This window comes from Penicillium mononematosum (assembly GCF_028829835.1).
Source record: "Penicillium mononematosum strain IBT 11891 chromosome Unknown utg000005l:1.0-9366267.0:1.0-9372171.0, whole genome shotgun sequence".
In the NCBI taxonomy this organism is placed as follows: domain Eukaryota; kingdom Fungi; phylum Ascomycota; class Eurotiomycetes; order Eurotiales; family Aspergillaceae; genus Penicillium; species Penicillium mononematosum.
In genome coordinates, this window is record NW_026643275.1 from 1,716,394 (window position 1) to 1,737,802 (window position 21,409).

Sequence of the window (21,409 nt, forward strand, 5' to 3'; positions counted from 1 at the left end):
TATTGACAATTTATAAGAAATGTGACTTTATCTATTTTCCGCCTATCGCTAGGTATGGGAATACGTATTAGGGTCCATATTGTACGGGTATCAGACAGGTTCGGGCTCTCCAACTAAACAACATGAAATCGACAACTAGGACACGCTGGCAGAGAGTAATATGCACTTACGAGGTTTTCTGTAGTGTGTCTGACACTAATATCGTAAAAGGTCCTCGGGTATATAGCAAGGAATCTAGAATCCCGGAATCACACTAATTGTGTCAAAGATGTCTACGAGAAACATATTGTAATACGTAGTTGAACAGTAGATGTCCAAACAAACGATATTAATGGTATTTCCTTTAGTAAAACATCAAGTTCATCAATAATAGCACATCAAAGGGACGAGTTAAGCATGGCCTTTCTACCAGGTCTGCGTAGCATGCAGAGGTTTTATTTGCATGTCCTCAACGCCATTTGTGACCGAGTCATTTTCTATACTCTCTTTGGAGTCGTTTCCGTGACGGCTCTCTGTTAGGAGTATCATGCGATCCGAGATAATCTTGTAGAGAGGATGCTCTGCTGTTAACCTCTTCTCTGTAGCTTCGAGCGCGACTTGATAGGCATCCATCGCCTTGCTTTGCTCCTGCTTTTTCTCCCATAACAGACCTAAACTCCACATTCCGGTAGCGTAATCAATGTGCTCGCTGCCTCGAGAAATCTTGATCTTGTCGATGGTCGACATAAGCAGTGTCACAGCTTCGTCTAGGCGACCCTGACGAGAATAAGTTCGAGCAAGTTCTCCGCAGCCCATCAACACCCCAAGGTGATCTGCGCCAAGGCTTCGTTTACCAGCGGCGATTCCCTCGATGAGAATATCTTCAGCCTTTTGTAATTCTCCCGCTTCCGTATATATCTTCGCCAGGTAGCATAGCGCCCAGAGCGTGTAGGGATGTTCCTTTCCCATTCGGGCCTTGCGTCCGTTATAGACTTCTTCCATCAGAGATATCGCGTCATCAAGCTCTCTCAGGTCAAACAGGGCCATTGCAAGATTATTCTTCGTTTCGAGGACCCTCAAGTCACTCTGATCCAGATTTTGCATTCGAATTTGCAAAACCTTCCGATGCATGTCTCTGCTCTCAATGAACCGGTGCCAAGCGTTTAATGTCACACCCAAGTGGTCAAGCGCTTTTAGCGTGTCGTCATCCCCTTCGCCAAGGTGCGTCTGCATTTTCTGTGCGGTCTGTTGCTGAAGCTCAAGAGCTTCGCGATATTGTCCATTGAGCCAGAAAGATTGACCAAGAGAGTCCATGGCCAATAAGGTTTCACGGTGGTCCGGTCCTAAGGCCTCTTTCCGCGACTTGACAACCTGTTCTTGCAAGGCTATGGCTTCTTTTAGGCGCCCGAGACCCCAAAGTATACTGGCCAAACCCAGCATCGTCGCTATTGTTTTTTCGTCATTCGGGCCCAAAAGCTTGACCAACGACTCCTTTGCCAGGAAAAGGTAATATGCGGATTTTGAAAAATCACCTGTTTCAGCATGCAAAACCCCGCACTTCGCAGCATTTTGAATCATTTCTCGAATTGTGAACACTAGGCTTGGCTGGAAGACCAAGGTAAACCGGCGATGTTTTCCCATGCCGAGGCCAGAGAACTCTCTAAACTCAATAGGACATGCCTCCAGGCATTCATTAAGGTGAGGAATCAAACTTCTCCGGAAACTAACGTGCGACTCCCCCGTTTCCATCGGAGGGAGCGGTATGGAGGCCATGAGCGTATTAAAGGAAATCATTGCCCAGAGGCTCCTTTCCTTGGGAGGTATGCGGTCTCTTGCCCAAGCATGAACCAGAGGATGTAATGAGAAACTCTGTTCGTCATTTCCATATGTTATCAATGAAGATGCGTACAACTCGCTAAGAGCCTCCCTGATGCACAATGGATGCATATCATCCGCACTTTGCCTGAGTATTCGGGGAAGGGCCCGAGGTGGTTTGAAGCGACTGACAATAGCTTGTACAAATCCTGCCCGAAGGGATCTGGTTCGAGATTGCCGTAACTGGCTTCGCTCAAGGCCCATGCCTCTTTCGAAGATGTCCACTCGTATATTATCAAAGTGGTAGAAACTCACAATGTTGAGGACCTCCACTGCATCTTGGCTGGGGGTTGTATTACTGGACACGATGTTCTGAAACGAAAAATCAAATGCTGAGTAGATATCATCATTCTCGGCTTTTCTCCAATCAAGATCTTCAGACTCTGAAACCGATTTTCTTCTCTGGCGGTTTTCCAAGAACCGTCGGTAGAACCGGAGGTACTCTTTTAAGTTGCACATTTTGTTGTAAATTGAGTTACCCGCCTGAATGACTGCGAGGGCTAGGTATCCCAAGGTCTTGATGATCTCGTTCGCTGCTGTTTCTGAGGATAAATCCCACGGGGGAATAATGTCTGCCACTTTCATGAGGAGATGCAGGGCTTCTCTTTGCTTAAGGCCTTTGACTTCCACACTGCCGGCGTTACCTTGCCTTCGAAGACTGGGATTTCTTGTAGTCACGAGTATATGACCTCTATCCCCAGGCACAACGAGGTTTTCGAACTTTATATCAGGCTTGTCGGCGTTATCGATGATTAGCAGCCAGTTGCTTCGAGCTTGAGAGAGGAAGTGTTTGCCAGAATCTTCGGTAGCTTCGAGACCCCCCATCCGTCCGATTCTGCAGAATGATTCTTTGGCTGTTTGGGTGGAAGATGCATCGATGGTGAAAATTGCCCAATAGCTGAGCATAACATGTGTCAGCAAGTAAATGGTCCACGGGTATGTAGACGCTTGAATACTTACTGTTGTCGGTTGTCCTGGGCATATTTTGCAGATATTTGTGTCTTCCCCGAGCCACCAATGCCATAAACAACAAATCGCTTTTGCTGTTTGTTCAACGACGTGGGGCCTTCCGGTTCAAACGCATTTGTGAGTGTTTCCATGATGTCTTCTTGGCCTATAAAGTCCATAGAAACTGTGCATGGAAGATGGAAATGTTCGTTCTGGAGAGGGGCATCGATAGTATCTGTCTCGGTTTCCGTGGTAATCGCGACCTTGTCCGGGATTTCAAGAAATAGGCCCGTTAGTTCACAAGCTTCGTTTCTTCGCAGACGTATCATCGTTTCCATTGCTTCTCTCCATCGGTATGCGATAATTGCTGGCGCTGAGTAGCAGTACTTCATGAGGGCGGATATAACTGTCCGGTAAGCAGAGTCGGATTGGTGAAATTTCGTCATATCTGTATGGTTCGAGCCCGAAATTCCGCATCTTTCCGTGTCATATATATGTGGAGCAGCAGAGGACGGGTCTACCATGAACTCAGCACCGCTCGCAAGTTGTGTCCTCACCCCTTCCCAAAAAAGGTACATGTGGACCTTCTTCATGAGTGGAGCGAACTGATTTGTGATTACTTCCAAGGTATGCACAGTGATGGGCACTCCAGGCATACTAGTTTTCTCTTTTGGTCGTCGAAGTGTCAAGGAAGATGTGCCCGAAGGAAGCCATTTCCCAACGTCGATGTGATCATGGGGGGGTGCTGAAGAACACAATAGCAAAAGTCGAGATATATATAGCATTGAGATGTGATGTGAAATGGGATGTTCGACTTGCTGAATGAACGAGCGCGCTCTTGACGATAATGCCTCCGAGACCGTGGCAGACAAAGATTACCGGTCGCCTAGAAGCGTTTTCTAAGCTCCTCTCGCCCTCCAAGTCTGCCACTAGGGTAGTTGCTTGACTCTGCACCCTGTCCATGAAGTCTTTTCCAGTGTAAAGGGAAGGAGTAGCATCGTAATCAAATGTGAGAACTCGGGCGTTATGGATACTTCGTGGCAAAAGATCCCTAAGCCATAAAGTACCCGTTTCATGATGTGTCCATGTCTCTATCGAGTTTTCCCCCAAGCCGTGAACGGCCACGATACTATCAAAGAATCCGTCAGTGAATGCAACACGCGCAAGTTAAGGCGATTAGGGATTTGTACTCGACACCAGTATTCTGATCCAAATCTGCCGCTGAAGGACTGAGATTGTGGGAATGAAGCACATGAAGGCCCAGTGGCATTGCGCAAATTTAAATTTCTGATCGCTTCTCACAGAGAGACATATATTGACATGTTGATAATGATTTAAAAGAAAATGGGGCCTCCGAGTATGGGAGTCGAGTGATCCTGGAGAATTATAATTAGTTTCAGACACATGAACACAGAACAGCACTACCTAGGTACTTACAACATTGCAGGGAGGCACACACATGTAGGTACCCATGTGGATGTGATCTGCACGTGGCGCTATTTGTCAGCCTATCACGGGACAGGACACGAAAGGTTTACCGCTTTCTCCACTTTGGGCTTGGCGTGTGATATACCTGCATTAGCGCTTACAAGTGTGCGTCTCGCCTATAAGATGGGCGCTAACTACTACCTATATTGGAGGTATCATATACCGAACCTCTTCCCCAGTCTCATCCCGAACAATTATACAAACATAACATTTTGCAAAACCAAACATGATCGTGAAATATCTAATCTGGCCTGTTATCGTGTTTATCATTGGTCGACTATGCTATCGCTCTTTTATGAAATTCAAAAGCTATCGGGTAAGACTAAATTCGCCGCTTTGAGTTCAATTAATGATAATTTACCAGGATGATTCTATCTGGGGATCCAAAATGGACTGCGAGTTACCTCTCGAACTTCCCAAGAAATGGCCCTTTGGAATTGATCGCATCAAGGATCTCTGGGAAACGAACGCAGAAGGTCGCCTCCTTGCATATCTTTGCAAAATTGCGGAGGACTACGAACCCCAGAACAATCTTTCTCAATATCTGCTGTTTGGGCCCAGGGCCTTTCACGTGTTACATCCTAAGAACCTTGAGGTTGTTTTGTCCAAGAACTTCAAAGGTGAATCCCCATCCATGATCTGCGTTGAAAGGCTAGTCTAAGCTCATTTTCTTACTTGGTTGTGCGCCAGATTATGGGTTCGGAGTCAGGCCTCAAATTTTCGCACCTCTGCTTGGTAATGGCATCTTCACCCAGGAGGGGTCTGAATGGCAGCATTCAAGAGACCTTCTGCACAAACAATTTAAAAATGTTCAGTCTCAGAACTTCGACCAGTTCCGTGAGCATGTTGACAATCTAATTGATCGTCTGCCCTCGAGCGGGAAGGTCGATCTCCAGCCTCTATTCTTTGATTTGACCATGGACATTGCAACGGCTCTCCTTTTTGGTAGATCGGTCTATACCTTGAGGGCTGGTATTGATCAACATCAGCAAAACAAACTATTTGCAGAAAGCTTCAACATCGCGCAAGAGGGGCTTGCCAAACGCTTTCGTATAGCACCTTGGCATAATCTCTATAGGCCAAAAGCCTTCCAGAAAGCCTGTGATGAGGTCCATCGCTTTGTTGAGCAATACATCATGGATCTAGACTTGGAGGCCGTGGATGACAATGAAGAGAAACGATATGGCTTCATCAAGCAGATTGCTAAGGAATCGTGTTTGGAGACCGCGCAAAACAACAAAGCGAAGCGACTTGGGCCCAACGATCACGACATTGATGGGTCTAAAAGGATGGAAAATATACGTGATCAACTACTAAATGTTTTGCTCGCTGGACGAGATACAACGGCATGCTGCCTGTCTTGGACATTGTATGTATCACACCGGCAGAGAAATCTCGAAGGTTCGCGCTCAGTGCTGACTATACTCTGTCAATGCCAAGTCGACTACTTGTCCGCCATGAGGGTGTAATGGAACGTCTGCGAAAAGAAATCTCTTCCGTTATGGTAAACGAGTCTATACCAACTCGGGAGCAAATAAAAAGAATTCGATACCTTGATTATGTGATCAAAGAAAGTGAGTGCCATCTAGAGGTCTGTTGTGATTGAGGCGCAGGCCTCTAATCTCGCATCGTTAGGTCTTCGTCTTTATCCTCCTGTTCCGCTGAACAATCGCGAGGCGGTGAAAACTACTCTTCTACCAACAGGGGGTGGCCCAGATGGTGACAAGCCTATCTTGGTGAGAAAGGGTGAACTAGTTGTCTATTCACAGTACGTGAATTCACGGAAGAAGAACATATATGGCCCTGATGCATATGAATTTCGTCCTGAGAGATGGGAAACCGGCGAACTTAACAATATTGGATGGGCCTACTTTCCTTTCAGTCGTGGGCCTCGTCAATGTTTGGGGGAGGAATTTGCTCGAATGGAGATTTCTTATACGATTGTGAGGATGTTGCAGACATTTTCGCAGATTACGTTGCCGGCAGGAGAGCCAAATGAGCCTGTCGGAACCGAAAGACAGCGACTAACACTAGTTCTTTCGAGCGCCGAAGGATGCAAAGTGGAAGTCCTTAAAAATAGTCATTGAAAATAAAGCCAGTGGAGGAGGGATTGGGAAGACCATGAAAGATATATGTATCCGGCAAGGAGGCAGATCCTGGCAAGGGAAGGCCCGGGAAGCCACACATTTCAACAATCATGTACCAAGACATGTACTCCATACATAGTGAGATGTTCCGCGAGTCATTTCATATTCCACTAGCGTGTACACTAATGCAGTATTGGTCACTAGGCACAGACCAAAGCACATTGGTGAGGTATCCAATAAAAGGCGTTAGCAGGGCCGCGCATGAGGGGTCAGACTAATACCATAATTGGACTTCAGCCCCAGTTTAACCAACTGTGAACCACAACATTCCTCGACATTATCACTCAGCCTGCGAAGTTCAACGAAATGACTCAGGGAGTAGAAGCTCCGAAGCAAATCTACGGGATCCACGAGCTATACCGACCACTTGATGGGCCAGTTGAGGTGGAGTGAGTGTTCCATCTTAAAATGCTGAATTTTGTTGACAATAAGCTAGCATTGTCGCCGTCCATGGGCTCAATGGTCATGCCACAGGGTCATGGACATCTAAGCCGCACGGAATCTGTTGGCTGAGCAACGCATATTTCCTTCCGCGTTATATCCCTCGTGCCCGAGTGTTAGTATGGGGCTATAACGCGAGCATCTCGTCCCAGGACGGAAAGGCACCCAGCTCGGACAGGATTTTGCAACATGCGCAGACATTGGTTTCTCAACTAGAGGCAGATAGGGATGTAAGAGACTGTCTAAGTCTATCCAAATGGAACCCTGTTAACACCTATAGCTCGACGATGCAGCGGAAAGGCCCATCATTTTTGTATGTCATTCGTTAGGCGGCATAATAGTGAAAAGAGTAAGTAATCCAGTAATCTATGCAAAAGGGATTGAAAAGGATTATGATCGTTCTAATAGCTAACCATCAATAGGCCCTGGCATACGCAGAAAGTCGCCCTAGACTCACTCATATCTATTCGATTTACGTTTGTACATTTGCTATCCTTTTCTTCGGCACTCCGCATCAAGGATCCAGCAAAGCGAATATTTTCGGTAGTCTTCAGAAGATAGCATCCCTCGCGACCCCCAAAGCCCTCATAGAGCTCGAATCAGGGTTAGTCAATGCACTCAAAAAGGAATCTGAAGTCCTGCAGAATATCACCGACCAATTTGCGCCACTTATGTGTAACTTCCGCGTCTTTTTCTTTTGGGAGCAAGAGAAGACTGATCTCAAATACAAAAGAGATTACATCGTCACTGAAACGAGCGCAGCACCAATAATCGACAACACCGAAAGATGCGGCATTGCCGCAGATCATCGACGAATGTCCAAGTTCGACAGTCCATCCGATCAAGGTTTTAGAACTGCAGTCGCAGCACTCCGGCGCTATGCGCGAGAGGCACCCAGCGTCATACAGAGGAGGTATCGAAGGGCTGTGAGCGTGCAACGAGATGACAGAATGATTGAGGCTGCGGAGCTGCTAGAAACAATTCAACCTCGTACTCTTGGGTTCCTACCAAAACCCACCGCGTTATCTTGATGCTACGGATGGTGTCTTCCAGGGGAGAATTGATGATTCTCTATCTAACACTCGGTCTGGATTGAGGGGTGGAACACATGGCCTCAAGTGGTCGGAATAAGACCACACCCTTTCCGAATCCTACTTACCCACAATACGTTCGGTCCATGTGTGTTCGTGAGTTGCTCTAGCCCGTATTTCCTAGTTCCATATATCCATACTTCTTCAACGATTCATCTCCTCCCACATCCAAAAACCCTAGAGTATACACTACATAGATGCGGGAAATATATAGATTTTGTTGTGGAAATAAATACGGCTTTATTCCACTAGACCACCACAAAAACCAAGGTTCCTGTTTAGTGCCTAGGGAGGGCCATATTCCAGGTTGACATTTGTTACAAACAATGATTCTCGGCCAGGTCAAACCCCAACCTAGGGGACTTCCCACCTGGGCAGTCAATGAATTATCCGTTGCGGGACACAACACCGTATTTTCTAGAAACCCGATCCGCAGTCCACGGATACTACTAGGCTGAAATTGTCACTTGTCAGGTCAGATAGGCTTTGACGCTAGAGTTCACGCCCCGTCCCGCGATGATGACATCAACCTTGGAAGTTATTTTGTATCTGTTGTACATAGGTAGACCTAGGCCTAGACGGAGAGACGTACCAGTTTTCATGAATCCGATGGATGAACAAAAAAACAAAAACATACAACAGTGAGGATTCGCTGGTGGTCACCCACCCAACTACTAACTCACCGGCGTGTGGCTTGAGTACGGCTGAGCGGACGGGAAGCCCTATTTTCCACACCGTATGGTCGTATGTACCATCTTTTCACTAGATAAAACCCATAAAGGATAATTCGAGGTTGTTAGGGCCACAGAGCGCAAATACCAGTAGACAGCTCAGGAATAAATTTCATTCTCGTGTCTTGATAGAAAGGCCTATCCTAGCCCAGCATGCTAGCGATGCCATTATCTATCCTTTGTAACACAGGCGAAGAATAGTGTGACTGGAATCACTGGGTATGTTATTATGCAGCAAGACACATAAATGAGGTTATTCTCGAGCAATCCAACACAGCTAGAATATAGAGTTGTCCAGTGTCTCAGGCGGGTAGCTTGCCATGAATCGCAAAAAGATATCGAAGGACTCATCGTTCTTTCTGAGAAAACTGAAGATTGGTGAGATCTGGATTTCGAGCTGTTGAGAACGCGAGTCGTAGCAGGCCTGGAGTATCCTTCCATGTCGAGGCCCGAAGAAAGATAGCATTAGGACCTACCCCAATTAGCAGTTTAACGAATAGATATGTATCTAGGCCACAGCGTACTGGGAAGATGTGGTAATGGCTGAATACGGGCCGGGTTCGACGAAATGCGATCACCTGAACTATTGCCCCAAGCTCACTGAGGAGTAATCGGTCCTCCTTACCAATTCCATCGGTGAAAATGACTATTTGAGTCGAGGGCCCAGCTAGCATATCGACATTCGTCCACCATTCTTGTAGCGACCGGAACCTCCAACCGGGGTAGTCTTGTCCTATATATCTTCCAGGAGTAGGGAACAATAGTCCTCCGTCTCCGCCGGTAAATTCTTCACAACTGAATGGAATATTAGTTACCCATTATAAGCTTAAGAAGCGGCACTTACTCAATCTCCGCCCACCCGAGCTCCTCTGACAAAGGCCGCCTAGTTGCCCTAGTTCTCCCTTCGCACCGGAAAGTGTAGTTTGTCTGAAGATATCCAATAACCTTCCTTGTAGCTCGCATTATCTCAGCTTCTGTTGGCTTCTGAGCAAGGTGCGAAGGCACATCTTGGATGTCAAGGCGCTTATGGACGGCTTCGTATTCGGCCTCACTATCCGGGACTTCCCATCTTTTAATATTTTCTTTGTCGAACGGGCTTAAAAAGACACTTTTTTCTGTCATCAAGAAACTCGGGGTCTGTGGGCCTAAAGCTCTTGACTGAAATCTCAAGTCGTTCAAGATCGGCTTGTGTGAATGTCGATTCGGAAGAGGATACGAGCTCGGCAAGTATCCATGTTACCAAATCCTGGCCTCTCGGACGATGGGACGACATGATGTGCAGACTTCGCCGTTGATCGATGGTGAAGGAGATTTCTGGTGACGTGGGTAGAAGGGGGGAATGAAGGTGTGCGAGGATTCGTTGATTCTGTGATGATGCTCGATAGAGAGGCAGGATCGGGAATGTGTAATGTTGAAAGAAGGAAATGTGATAGGTGCGAGAATTGAATAAAAGGTGATGAGATGATGGAAAAAGATAAAAAGGGTTGTCTCATCATGAGCCGCACGTTTACGTGTTTGCCTAATGGATCAGGTTTCCATCTAGCCCTAATATAACTACACATACAATTAGAATGTGACAATTTATCATTTCTATTTCTTTCCCTATCAGGCAGCAACCTGCTATACTCAAGGGGGCAACATTTGGCATACAGCTCCTTCGTCTGTTTGGTAAACAATTGCTCCAGGACACCGCATCTCATAGTATAGGGTACATATTGTAGGTAATGTACGAGTTTCAGTGAGGCCATAATATATCTTGTGTCCGACTCAGATCTTATTTTCTCCCACTCTCAAATGTAGCAGACGTGGAAGTTAGGACATGAGCGTTGCAAATTAGTCGATATTCTACAGGGATTTCTACACCATTAGTCTCTGTCAGCTTCTATAGTCAATAAACACACAAATACTCTATGAATGTTAGGCTGGCAAAATACTACTATCTACCTAACAAACTAAGAAGTGGGAGACAGTATGTCTGTAAAAAGACCAATAAAGGACTCCCTAGGAAGACCACGGCCATATAAACGGCTGACTATTCTTTTAATAGAAAGTGAGAGGATGTAGGAATTGGCACTGTAGAAATTATACTACCTAGGTAGGTATTGCTTACCACAATTTGTGGCTAGATCTCGAGTTGGAAGAACGCGGCATTAACATCCACTCGGCTGTTAATGTTCATTTCAGCTTCTGGGTTTCATGCCAGATTAAACTGGACAGACCGGAAAAAGAGTTTATTAGACACCTGTATTCCCCCCTCAGTCTGATAGCTCTATAGACTCGTCTCGCACGCTTAACTGTACAGTTTTCATAATTTGTAACCCTTGAATACCCTCAGATGATTTGATGATCGGGTCTTCTTCTCGCTCCCAGCCCTTTACTCCCCGCTCTATTCTCACACTACGGGAGATCCTGCGAGACGGCATATCCTTCGGCACAGCAGTTCTCGACCGCGAATCAGACTTCGATGGCCTCCGATACGTATATGTTATGCCGATATCGTCCTCGTAGACTGCAACAAAGGACTTGAGAAAGGCCGTCAAGAGGCAAATGGCACTTAGCCCTATGTATATCTCCGTGGAGACCGTGGCAAAGGACCCGAGGAGACTTGGATCTTCCGAGGAGAGTTGGGCTTGGGTGAAGTGCAGACGCACTGCCGCGATGGGGATGAGCCTATCAAATTATGATGTCAATAAAAGAGATCCCAAACCAATCTAGTGAAGGGACCTGCAAAACCCGACTCTTCAGAGCGCAAAACACGATGATTTTTTGTTTTGTCGAGATCCTGACTTTGTGGATTGCAAGTGCCGCATACACAAGAAGTAAGATCTCGGTGGAAATGTCAAGGGCCGTAATTACTTCCCAGCGGGGACGCTGTAGCCTGGTCAGTGGTTATACTCATTGGAGGGGCAAGTCATACCAATCCAGTGCATTCAGCGGCACTGATTTCGGACCAGGGAGTAGAGGAACACCGAATTCCCGACAGAAACGTGGATAGTATTTGTCCACGGGACCATTACCAGAAGAACGACATGGGAAGTTGGGCGTTGCATCTGGGAGAATAGGCCCTTATAGAACATGCAGGCTGTCACCTTTGAAAGGCCGACCACAATGATGGACAAGATATCAGCAGCATATACTATCTTCTAATGTTAATTATCCTAGAAATTTTGGATTCCTTCACGACTTACCTTCAGCATTTGCTCTTTACTTGTGGTCTCGATGCTATCAATCGGAGTTCCCCACCCATAGTGCACCTGGCAAAGCACGAGTACAATCTGGACAATTGCGGTAACCTATCACGTTGTTAGTCCAGAGACATGAAGCTCCAGATTGTCAGTTTATAATGGGGTGAATAGTACTGTACCACGAGAGCCCCAAATGTGTAATCATCTCGCTGCAGGCTATTCCTATGGTACGAAGAGAAGGTGCGCGCTGCGAGAGAAAACGAAACTAGACACAAATTGACCGCGGTGATGACCACAATCAGTCCACTGTGGTTATGGTCATTATCCGTCGTAAGAGGAGGGCTCACACCCGAATTCAATGTCGTCAGAGTGGCCGACATGACAAGCTAGCGGCCGTGTAAATACGGAAAAAATAAACTCGGACCAGAAGTTTTTCACATTTGAAACATGAGAGGGTTCAAGGCATTTTCAATTATTGAATAGGGAGGGCAACACATAACGTCAAATGGGATATTCTTGGGGCCGAACGGTCAAAAAAGACTTTTACGGTGATCACCCTTATTTGCGAGAAATATAGGATTTATTAAGTCGACGATATGAGCCTAGTGCGTCACGGGAGCACCGAATATGACCGGGATGCTCATGGGAAAAAAAAATCAGGATGTACACGTAGAGAGCCAACTGTATTGCAGGGCTTTCGGGGTTTGCAATCCTTGTCGAGCCATATCAAGGCTAGGGGGAGCGAAAAGGACTAAAGACCGTCAGTTAAGATTTAATCTCATTTTAATGACTCGTCCTCCCATTCCTCCCAGCTTCCAAGTAGGCTGTAAAGGGTATGTGCCACTTGTTATGAACTATGTACCCATGATGGCAAAACAATTTTTATTTTTTTTAATTCAGTAGATGCGTTCGGAGTAGAGAGTAGACGTTACCCGTGGGAAATCTTGGAAATCTTGGAAAGGCTTATCTACATTGGGACAGTGGGACCCCCGAAATATCCATGGATTGGGCTAAACCTTTGTAGCTAGATGTACCGCCAAATATACCGTCTTCTCTTTATATACTGTCATAAATACCTGCCTTATTTTAAATATACTGCTGTAAGAATAAATAGTTGGCCGCTTATACGTAGTCTTCTTAGTGATCTTTTCAGGCAGTCTTCTCTATACTCTTTTCATATGTCTTTTTAGTGGTCTTTTTAGCAGTCTTGGATACCTATATCTTGCTAGATCACGTGCCTATACACTAACTTTATTAGGAGTTTTAGTCTGGCAGAACTGGCAGAATTTAGGAGGGCGGTATATCTACGAAGGTTGAGAATATTTCGGACGTCCCGTTCCCGCTCCCGCCCCAATCAAGTCCAATCAGTCCAATGCCTTTGTGGAGAACTTCCCGAGATTCGATTGCACCATAAGCACTTTGGAATGTCTTGGCTTTTGGTACTTTGTACATCTCTTCTCATTGTTACATCGCATATATTTCCCCACTTAGTAAAGGCACGAAGGAATTGGTCCATGCAGCCCTGGTCTAGTGCCGCAAAAACATGCTTTCTTTGAAACAAAGCCGCTCTAGGGCCCGATAAAAAGTTCAAATTATGTTATGCTTTTAAAGCGAAACACGCGGCCAACTGACTAGTGATTAACCGAAATGGAAGCTTTAGAATGGCAAGGAGGTACTCCGTACGCTGTAAGGGATCCATTCTTTCACGGGTATTCCGGCCTTCCATCGAGATATTTGGTACTTTACTCCTACAGCCCCTTAATCCTGGTGAATCCAACTCCATCTGACACTCTTTTGCCTGGATCGGTATTCATTGCATCATGGAAACCTCAATCAAAGCCACAGCGTTGGAGACGCTGGACATGGGTATAGATCATAGGAACCCAGCAGCCTCCCAACATGGCGGGACGGTACTGGACGACCATGAAATGCATCGCATGGGAAAAATTCAAGAATTCAAGGTTCGTTCACTCGCTTTTGCAGTTATCACATTTACAGCTAATGTTTAGCGACTTCAATTAGAGAAATATGCGACCTCTTGCGGCATTGAGCTTTGCGTCAATATTGCAAGCCACTTGGGAATTTCTGATCATGTGAGCTATTTGAAACATCCTTTCCCCAACAGGTATACAGGACAAACATATTAACTCCTTCCAGTTCGAACTACCAGGGACTGGAGAATGGAGGCCTAGCAGGCATGTTCTGGTCATATATTTGGACATTTATCGGATTCGGATTCATCATTGCCTCGTTGTCGGAAATGGCTTCGATAGCACCTACCGATGGAGGCCAATATCACTGGGTATCGGAGTTTTCCTCGCCTCGATACCAGAAGTTTCTCAGCTACATCACTGGCTGGATGTCCGTACTCGCATGGCAATCCGGAACAGCTTCTGGATCCTTCCTCACCGGCACCATCATCCAGGGATTGATCAGTGTTCGCAATCCGGATTATGATCCTAAAGGCTGGCAAGGCACTCTACTTGTGTTCTTAATGGTTCTAGTGTCATATGTTTTCAATGTCTATGCGTCAGAGCTGATGCCAATCTTGAGTAACGTGTTGATGATTCTTCACGTCCTTTCCTGGGCAGTGATCTTGATCGTCCTGTGGGCTATGTCTCCTCACCGATCTGCTGAAGCTGTTTTCGTCTCGGACTGGCAGAATCTAGGTGGGTTACCTACAATGGGACTGAGTGTGATGGTTGGACAAATCTCAGCTATCTACGGCTGTCTTAGTAAGTTTCACTTGTCTTATTGTTATAGAGAGCAGTCTGTGGAAAATAGACTAACTATCCCTAGGTTCTGATGCGTGCGCCCATATGTCGGAAGAAATTAAAGACGCCGGCCGGAACGTACCACGGGCTATGGCCTGGGGATATTTCATCAATGGAATCATGGCTGCCATCTTGTTGGTTGCCTACCTCTTCGCCACCCCATCCGTCGTGGATTCCCTTAACGACGTTACCGGATTTCCCTTTCTCTACGTGTTTAAGCAGGCTACTAACACGGCAGGAGTCAACGGGTTAACGGCCATCATATTGTTACCTGTCATTTTCAGCAACATCATGTTCAATGCCTCCACCTCTCGCCAAACGTGGGCTTTTGCTCGTGACAAGGGTCTTCCCTGTTCTCGATGGATTTCCAAAATTGATCCTAAGCGCAAGATCCCCGTCAATTCTATTGCCCTCACTTGCCTCTTCAGCTGCCTGCTTTCTCTGATTAACATTGGCTCTGATACTGCGTTCAACGCTATCATCTCTCTCAACACCGCTGCCTTGATGTACACCTACGTGATCTCAATCACTTGTGTGATCTGGCGAAAGATCTGCCATTCCGATACCCTGCCTGCTCATCGGTGGGATCTGGGGCGGAACTGGGGGTTGGCTGTGAATATCATTGGCCTATGTTACTCTGTCTTCGCGATGTTTTGGTCATTCTGGCCAGGTGAGCTGCCTGTCACCGCTGTAAATTTCAACTGGAGTGTCGTAATCTTTGGGGCTGTTTTCATTCTTAGTCTTATCATGTATGTCATCAAGGGACGGAAAGAGTATTCTGGTCCAGCGGTGGATGTCAAACGTGAGGACTAGATTAATGAATAGCTGACCCATGTTATGACCTCTGTTGTTTTTATATATGTACCTATTTACTTTTACCCATGTATCTAACACAATTGTTGGTTGATATCCATGAGGTTGCCCCATTGTTCGTGGGGCATACTTGAATATATCTAGGTAGACAGTACCTGCACCCACCTTTTTCCTAATCAGGAAACATTCTTGCCTTAACACCTTTAAACTGTCAGCTTGGCATATCTGGAATCTATAGGTATCTGCTCACGCAGCTATCCCAATTGCCTATCCACATACGGAGTATATTTTCGGGAAGACAATCACTACGTGTACGGTCGGCTGATATGTTGGGGCCCAGTGGACACGATTTATGCTGGATACCCAAGCCGAAGATTTCGCTATTTGAAGTTTACGCCCCCTCTTGACCTTGGAGGCTACTAGATAGATACTCAAACGGAAGAATGGGCTTGTTCTCCCGTAAGAGACACTGCGCAAAGTTTGAGAGATCTCCACATGAATATCCCACAAGCACAATAGTGCCCTCTTTCAGGATACCCCTTTTTCCTGTGTGGAATTTCTTACCAGAATCTGTTTAGGCTCATTTGATGTAGGTAATAAGAGTGTGTGTACAGTCTCCGAATCCTAACGTGGGTTATACCAAATCCACACTACATTCGGAACTGTCCTGACCAATATCCCGTCGCGTGGAGCCCCGTATTGCCGAAAACTCGAGATCTAAGAATGTGGAGAGAAGTGCCAAATCAAAAGTTGGCCGCGATCTGTCCGAGATGCGGGGCGTCAACAGCCGCATCGCCCCCTGAGACGTGACCGCTCCGGTCACACTTTTTTGCCTCTACAGTATCCATGATGAGCTTGAGTAAGATCACTGCATATCGAAGTCCAAGTCCTCATATTATACCCTTTTATAATGAATACTATCCCAGTTCGTAGACGTCGAACCGGCGGAAAGAAATCCAGGACTGGTTGTCGCACCTGTCGGTGAGTTTGGAAGTCAATGTTGGAAGAAGGCTGTCGATCACTAACTGCGGATTATAGGCTTCGTCATGTCAAATGCGATGAAGCCCCAGGGAGCTGTCAAAATTGCGACTCGACCGGGCGAATTTGCGATGGCTACGTGCATCGACTGCCGGTCGGTGGCCAACCATTTATGAAAGCCCTAGTATCAGCAAGCATCTCCGCCCATGTGGGAAACGGCTTTCGTTGGGTGATGACATCTGACGAGCGGCGCTGCTTCTCCTTCTTTCAACACCATACAGTGCCCACTTTCCTGGAATTCTTCGAATCCTCGCTTTGGCAAAACCTGGTCTTGCAGATGAGCCAGTCGGACCCAGCGGTATTCCACGCGGCAGTCGCCCTCAGTGCAATTCACCAGGATACTGAGGCCAAGGGGATGCCATTAGCGGCAGACATTCCCTTTGAACCAGAAAACACTTTGCTTCTATTTGCACAAGACCAACTGGGACGCGCTTTCAACCTTCTCACGCGCCGTCATGCCTCTCATGACCCAACCTTACGCAATGTAACCTTGCTCTGCTGCTTGTTATTTGTCCTCTCTGACCTGCTCTGGGGGCATTACGACAGCGCGCTTAACCATCTCCAAAGTGGCCTTCGCATTCTCCAAGAACTCCAGGCCGACCGAGAACTCGTCGCACCAACACCACGCGAGAGAAGAATCGAACGGTGTCTTGTCGCTGCCTTCGCGCACCTCGATATTCTTTCGGCGCACTTTGGGGTCGGCGGCCCTCTCCTCTGCATCGATGCCCTGCCAGCCAACCCGAAACCCATTACGATGTTCAACAATGTGAAAGAGGCAAGAGATGCCTTTGAGCCAATTCTAAGTGCTGGACATGGCTTTATTGCGCCATGCATGGGGATGAAAGATGAAGAGATCGCGCAAAACTACAACGTAATCCTCCCGCGGCAATTCCAGGTCTGGTCTCGGTTCAGTGAGTTCGTGCGTGTCTACGAGATCTTCTACCGCGAATTCTATGCATGCTTGACCCACAAAGAGCAACGAAGCGCCGATATCATCTATCTACAGTGTCTCAGCTTAAGTACATCCATACGAACCTGTGTCCTTGGAGAGAACAGTGCAGCACTGGTTCATTACACGTCTGACCTCGAGGCCGTCGTCTGCCTCGCGGAAGCGATCTTGAAGAAATTCCCCACACGTCCCACCTTCACCGTGGACATTGGCGTCATTGGGCCTCTTTATCATGCCTCCATTGCCTGCATTGATTATCGCGTGCGGTGGCGCGCTATCAGACTCCTACACTGCTGGCCGCATCGCGAAGGCCCATTCGATTCCAATTGGGTCGCACTTTTGGCAGAGGAAGTACTGAAACGTGATCTTCTCGCACAACACAACCTCACTTTAGAAGCTAGCCCTTACTTGGGTGATTTGCCAGAAGATCCATTCTCACCAGCCCATATCCTACACAATATTCAAGTTAGCCAGCGGCATAGGCGCATGGTACATACGGCCGGGACGGTCTTAGGAGAAGCCAATGATGCAAATATGTCCCTAGATAATTTGATTGGATCTTCGAAATGTATGACTGGTTGGTCGTGTATCCGCGCCTACAGGGCCGTAGGGATGTGAATTTTTCGTCGAATGGAAGAGATGCCCGCAGGAATGGTTGACTTGATGCTGGTTGCGTGAGATAAATTCCCTTCTTGTTCAATTAGAAAAGCGAAGAAATATTTCACAAAAAGCTTTTATTTCGTACTACGCCTGCGAGCCTGCGGTACGGAGTATACCCGGTGCTTTGCAAGTGATGTCTCCACGTATAGAACTGCACACTTGACGGGTTAATTCCGGATATGTGGTTGTTTACCATTTACCTCGTGTTTGTCGATTGAGGTCAAGATGCATACATGTACATAGCACGTGCTTGTGTACTCAGGTGGCACTTTGCAAACGGTCTTGTAGTTGTTATCTCCTCGAAAAGAAGAGGAGTAAATTGACCGCTTCATGCTAACCTCAGAACTTGTCTCTCGTAGCATTGGGAAGACAAAGTCTAAGTACAGAAAGTACAGAAGATCCTGTACAACAAAAGGGGCAACATCAAGTCTGATGCGCACCTTGTCAGGATGCGTCCATCTGCCTTCAAGAACGGCTTATTATGCGTCGTATTGGAGGACTCAACCTTCAGAGCGGTTGATTCATGATCCACTCAGATCCTTCAGGTTGAGGGCCACCCAACCATTCCTGGGCTAGTGATAAGTCGTAATCTAGCCCCGGAATGGCGGCGAATTCACCGAGCTCATTGGGGAAAGATGAGAAAAATCCATCAAAAGAAGGAACAGAGTTGGGCGAGCGCTGTTCATAGGGCACGTCCAAATTTGTGGAGAGGACATCGCTACCATCCAACGGATCACTTCGCCAAAGTCTGGCCCATTCTTTGAATTGATCATAGCCTGTTGTATGATCTGTCTCACCACTCTGATCCGCGAGGGTATGATTATGCAGTCGTTGTCTTGCCCGTTCAAGGGCTTCGATCACAGCCACCTCAGATCGCGCGGATTCTAGCCCGGGACAGATCTGACGGATAAGTCCTATGCCTTGAGTCAAGACGCTGGATATCCTGCTAGTTGGTTCGTTGATGCTGTGGGCAATGAGCGCTAATAAAGCAACCCGGCACCCATTGAATTCGGTGTACGACACACGCGCGAGGCCGACGGTGTCCTGTAAAAGCTGACAAAGCTCGATCACTCGAAGTGCCGCATGCAGTGAGTCACGTCGGAGGGTGTTCACAATATCTGGAACCTCATGAACGGTTGAGGCCGAGTCTAGGTTGAATGACCCAGATGTTGCTTGGGATATAATGAAAGGACGGCCCATGTAGATCAACGTTGTCCTGTAGTAGATTTCAAGGTGCACGTTGCAACGGAAGTATGTTCCGGCAGGAGTGAGATCTCGGCAGTGGGTTTCGGTGGGAAGACCTTCCCACCATGAGCATAGTTGATCGCGGGTTGCGGCAAGTTGCCGAATATACTTCTTCTTTCTGGCTCTCTGGCAACGCCGGAGAGACCTCATTGCTTCCGCAGCCTTTGCCAAATGATTTGTTAAGACGATCGTAGCGGTGAAGCTGGGTAGATTGGTTAATTGCTCATTTGGTCGTAGGGAGGGGAGATCGACAGGCATGGGGGTATCGATTTCGGCAGGAGACACAGACACGGGACGACCATGTAGAATACTGATGCGGCTATCCGAGCAGTTAGAACGGTTTGGACTTCATTTTTTCAAGATTCTGGGGTAGCTGCAGAATACTTACCTTTCCAGCGAGTATGCAGACCACCAAAGGCGATTTCGCACCTCAATAATCTCTGGGGCGACGTTGCCTTCCAATAACTTGCGGTGCATGCCATTTTGAATTGCCATCTTAATTGCAAGGCCATAGTAAACGTATGCCAAACCTGCTGTATCTATCGGCAAAGTATACACACCCAGAAGTAAGAATGCCTGAACAGTCTCCACACTTGCAACCGTCACAAGATCCGGAATGAGCCGACACGAAAACCGATAGAGTTCCAATCCGATTTGATCATCAGGACTAGTTTCAGTAGCAGAGGCACTACTACCAGGTATCGATTTGGTCTGCATATGGGCAAACTGTGTGCCAATTGCAAAAGTCATGAGAAGAGTGCATATCCAACCAGCATCATTGATCGAGAGTGGGTGCTCAGTGGCATAGTAGAAGTCCAGTTTCTCGCGGAAAGTAGCTTCGTGAAAGTAAAAATAATTCGTTTGGCTGAATTTCAAGAAAGCGCTTGTCAAGAATTCCGCGATATGTCTTGGGGGAAAGTATGTTTTTGCAACGGCAACACAAGAGCCAGGTGACTGGAGAGCAGTGGCCCGAAAGAAACCTTCTGCCTGATCAACGCTCTTAATTCTCTTCATTAGCATCGTATACCACAAATTTCAACAAAATTCTTGCTATCAAGTTATGACGGGGGTGACTGGGCGTACCTTGCTTTGCCCTGTCCTTTCCCCGATACTTTGCAGTCGTCGTCCGAGCATTCTGGAGAAGTTCCAATGGGACAGCTCCCCCGAATAATCTTTGGAGCCATGTCAACTAGGTAACAATCAAACTCAGGATAGCGACATACGCATTGTGCTAGTTGAAAGGGGATCTATAGAGTAGTCATTTGTTGTGGTAGCATCGTTTGAACCAACTGAATCATCATCCGACTGCTCCTGATCCCGACCTTGATCTAGGGTGTCTGCAATTTTCTGGAGGTTGCTGGTCTCGAAGGAGACGTCACCTAAGAAGTGAGTGATGATTCGCTTCATTTGAAGTTCGTTGGCATGCCGTTCTGACGGCTGCCCATCACTTTCACGAATGTCAGTTATTGATTCTAGATGGAGCAATGTTCTTGATAGAGGCTCACCCAGACGGGCCATTCTGGACTGCCGGTAGTTGCCGGTGCCTGGTACTCTCAAACCGGCATGTCCTTTGATGCTGTTGACATCGAGCACAAGGATTGCCGCCTCCACCTTTTCAGCTGTATTAGTCACTCACTGTGCAATTGGAAGTTGGTCACAGGCCCATACACTTTTCTTTATGCTGGCGACAAGGTAAGCATCTGAGGTGCCGACAGTTAGCCTTCTTGGAACATTGTCTTGATCAATAAATGGCATGTCCTTACGCTTGTGCCGCCCTCTTTCGCAGTGATTCAGGTACACGGGGTCGCCTTTGCCTGCCCTTGAGTACCTTGGTGCTTGGCCCAGTCATTGCAACACAGGGCAAGAACCACGATGTTTCGGGCACGTCAAACCAAGCTGGTGGGGAACAACGGCTATCATCGTGGTGTTGATTGTTAAAATGTTGGCCTTAGGCATAAATGACGTAAGCGACTTTGATACATCGAAATCGAGTTTCATCGGTCAATTATCTCCTTCGCGAGAAGGAGGCTGCAATTATTATTTGG

General features: G+C 47.0%; 9 protein-coding genes across 9 annotated transcripts; 4 read left to right on the forward strand and 5 right to left on the reverse strand.

Annotated features, from left to right (window-relative positions):
• Window positions 1–405: 405 nt before the first annotated feature.
• Window positions 406–3,587, reverse strand: N7519_008740 (uncharacterized protein; the record flags this gene model as incomplete). Its single annotated transcript, XM_057295515.1, has 2 exons — window positions 406–2,752; window positions 2,815–3,587. The coding sequence occupies 2 exons, from the start codon at window positions 3,585–3,587 to the stop codon at window positions 406–408; spliced, it is 3,120 nt and encodes a 1,039-aa protein (XP_057143397.1).
• A 929-nt stretch (window positions 3,588–4,516) lies between these two features.
• On the forward strand, window positions 4,517–6,377 carry N7519_008741 (cytochrome P450; the record flags this gene model as incomplete). Its single annotated transcript, XM_057295516.1, has 5 exons — window positions 4,517–4,606; window positions 4,655–4,910; window positions 4,981–5,659; window positions 5,731–5,864; window positions 5,926–6,377. The coding sequence occupies 5 exons, from the start codon at window positions 4,517–4,519 to the stop codon at window positions 6,375–6,377; spliced, it is 1,611 nt and encodes a 536-aa protein (XP_057143398.1).
• A 366-nt stretch (window positions 6,378–6,743) lies between these two features.
• On the forward strand, window positions 6,744–7,909 carry N7519_008742 (uncharacterized protein; the record flags this gene model as incomplete). Its single annotated transcript, XM_057295517.1, has 4 exons — window positions 6,744–6,826; window positions 6,874–7,108; window positions 7,159–7,191; window positions 7,301–7,909. The coding sequence occupies 4 exons, from the start codon at window positions 6,744–6,746 to the stop codon at window positions 7,907–7,909; spliced, it is 960 nt and encodes a 319-aa protein (XP_057143399.1).
• Window positions 7,910–8,468: 559 nt separating this feature from the next.
• N7519_008743 (uncharacterized protein) lies at window positions 8,469–8,816 on the reverse strand (the record flags this gene model as incomplete). Its single annotated transcript, XM_079040932.1, has 3 exons — window positions 8,469–8,499; window positions 8,562–8,724; window positions 8,789–8,816. The coding sequence occupies 3 exons, from the start codon at window positions 8,814–8,816 to the stop codon at window positions 8,469–8,471; spliced, it is 222 nt and encodes a 73-aa protein (XP_078897057.1).
• Window positions 8,817–8,977: 161 nt separating this feature from the next.
• N7519_008744 (uncharacterized protein) lies at window positions 8,978–9,973 on the reverse strand (the record flags this gene model as incomplete). The annotated part of the gene is given in 4 exon segments (XM_057295518.1): window positions 8,978–9,172; window positions 9,225–9,495; window positions 9,545–9,796; window positions 9,810–9,973. 4 exon segments carry the CDS (start codon window positions 9,971–9,973, stop codon window positions 8,978–8,980), a joined length of 882 nt encoding a protein of 293 aa, XP_057143400.1.
• Window positions 9,974–10,955: 982 nt separating this feature from the next.
• Window positions 10,956–12,265, reverse strand: N7519_008745 (uncharacterized protein; the record flags this gene model as incomplete). Its single annotated transcript, XM_057295519.1, has 5 exons — window positions 10,956–11,370; window positions 11,408–11,571; window positions 11,652–11,840; window positions 11,889–11,993; window positions 12,065–12,265. 5 exons carry the CDS (start codon window positions 12,263–12,265, stop codon window positions 10,956–10,958), a joined length of 1,074 nt encoding a protein of 357 aa, XP_057143401.1.
• A 1,440-nt stretch (window positions 12,266–13,705) lies between these two features.
• Window positions 13,706–15,472, forward strand: N7519_008746 (putative GABA permease; the record flags this gene model as incomplete). The annotated part of the gene is made up of 4 exons (XM_057295520.1): window positions 13,706–13,846; window positions 13,908–13,978; window positions 14,043–14,620; window positions 14,685–15,472. The coding sequence occupies 4 exons, from the start codon at window positions 13,706–13,708 to the stop codon at window positions 15,470–15,472; spliced, it is 1,578 nt and encodes a 525-aa protein (XP_057143402.1).
• Window positions 15,473–16,382: 910 nt separating this feature from the next.
• On the forward strand, window positions 16,383–18,077 carry N7519_008747 (uncharacterized protein; the record flags this gene model as incomplete). Its single annotated transcript, XM_057295521.1, has 2 exons — window positions 16,383–16,453; window positions 16,511–18,077. The coding sequence occupies 2 exons, from the start codon at window positions 16,383–16,385 to the stop codon at window positions 18,075–18,077; spliced, it is 1,638 nt and encodes a 545-aa protein (XP_057143403.1).
• Window positions 18,078–18,626: 549 nt separating this feature from the next.
• N7519_008748 (fungal specific transcription factor domain-containing protein) lies at window positions 18,627–21,213 on the reverse strand (the record flags this gene model as incomplete). Its single annotated transcript, XM_057295522.1, has 6 exons — window positions 18,627–19,683; window positions 19,753–20,363; window positions 20,448–20,536; window positions 20,588–20,983; window positions 21,033–21,064; window positions 21,128–21,213. The coding sequence occupies 6 exons, from the start codon at window positions 21,211–21,213 to the stop codon at window positions 18,627–18,629; spliced, it is 2,271 nt and encodes a 756-aa protein (XP_057143404.1).
• Window positions 21,214–21,409: the final 196 nt, after the last annotated feature.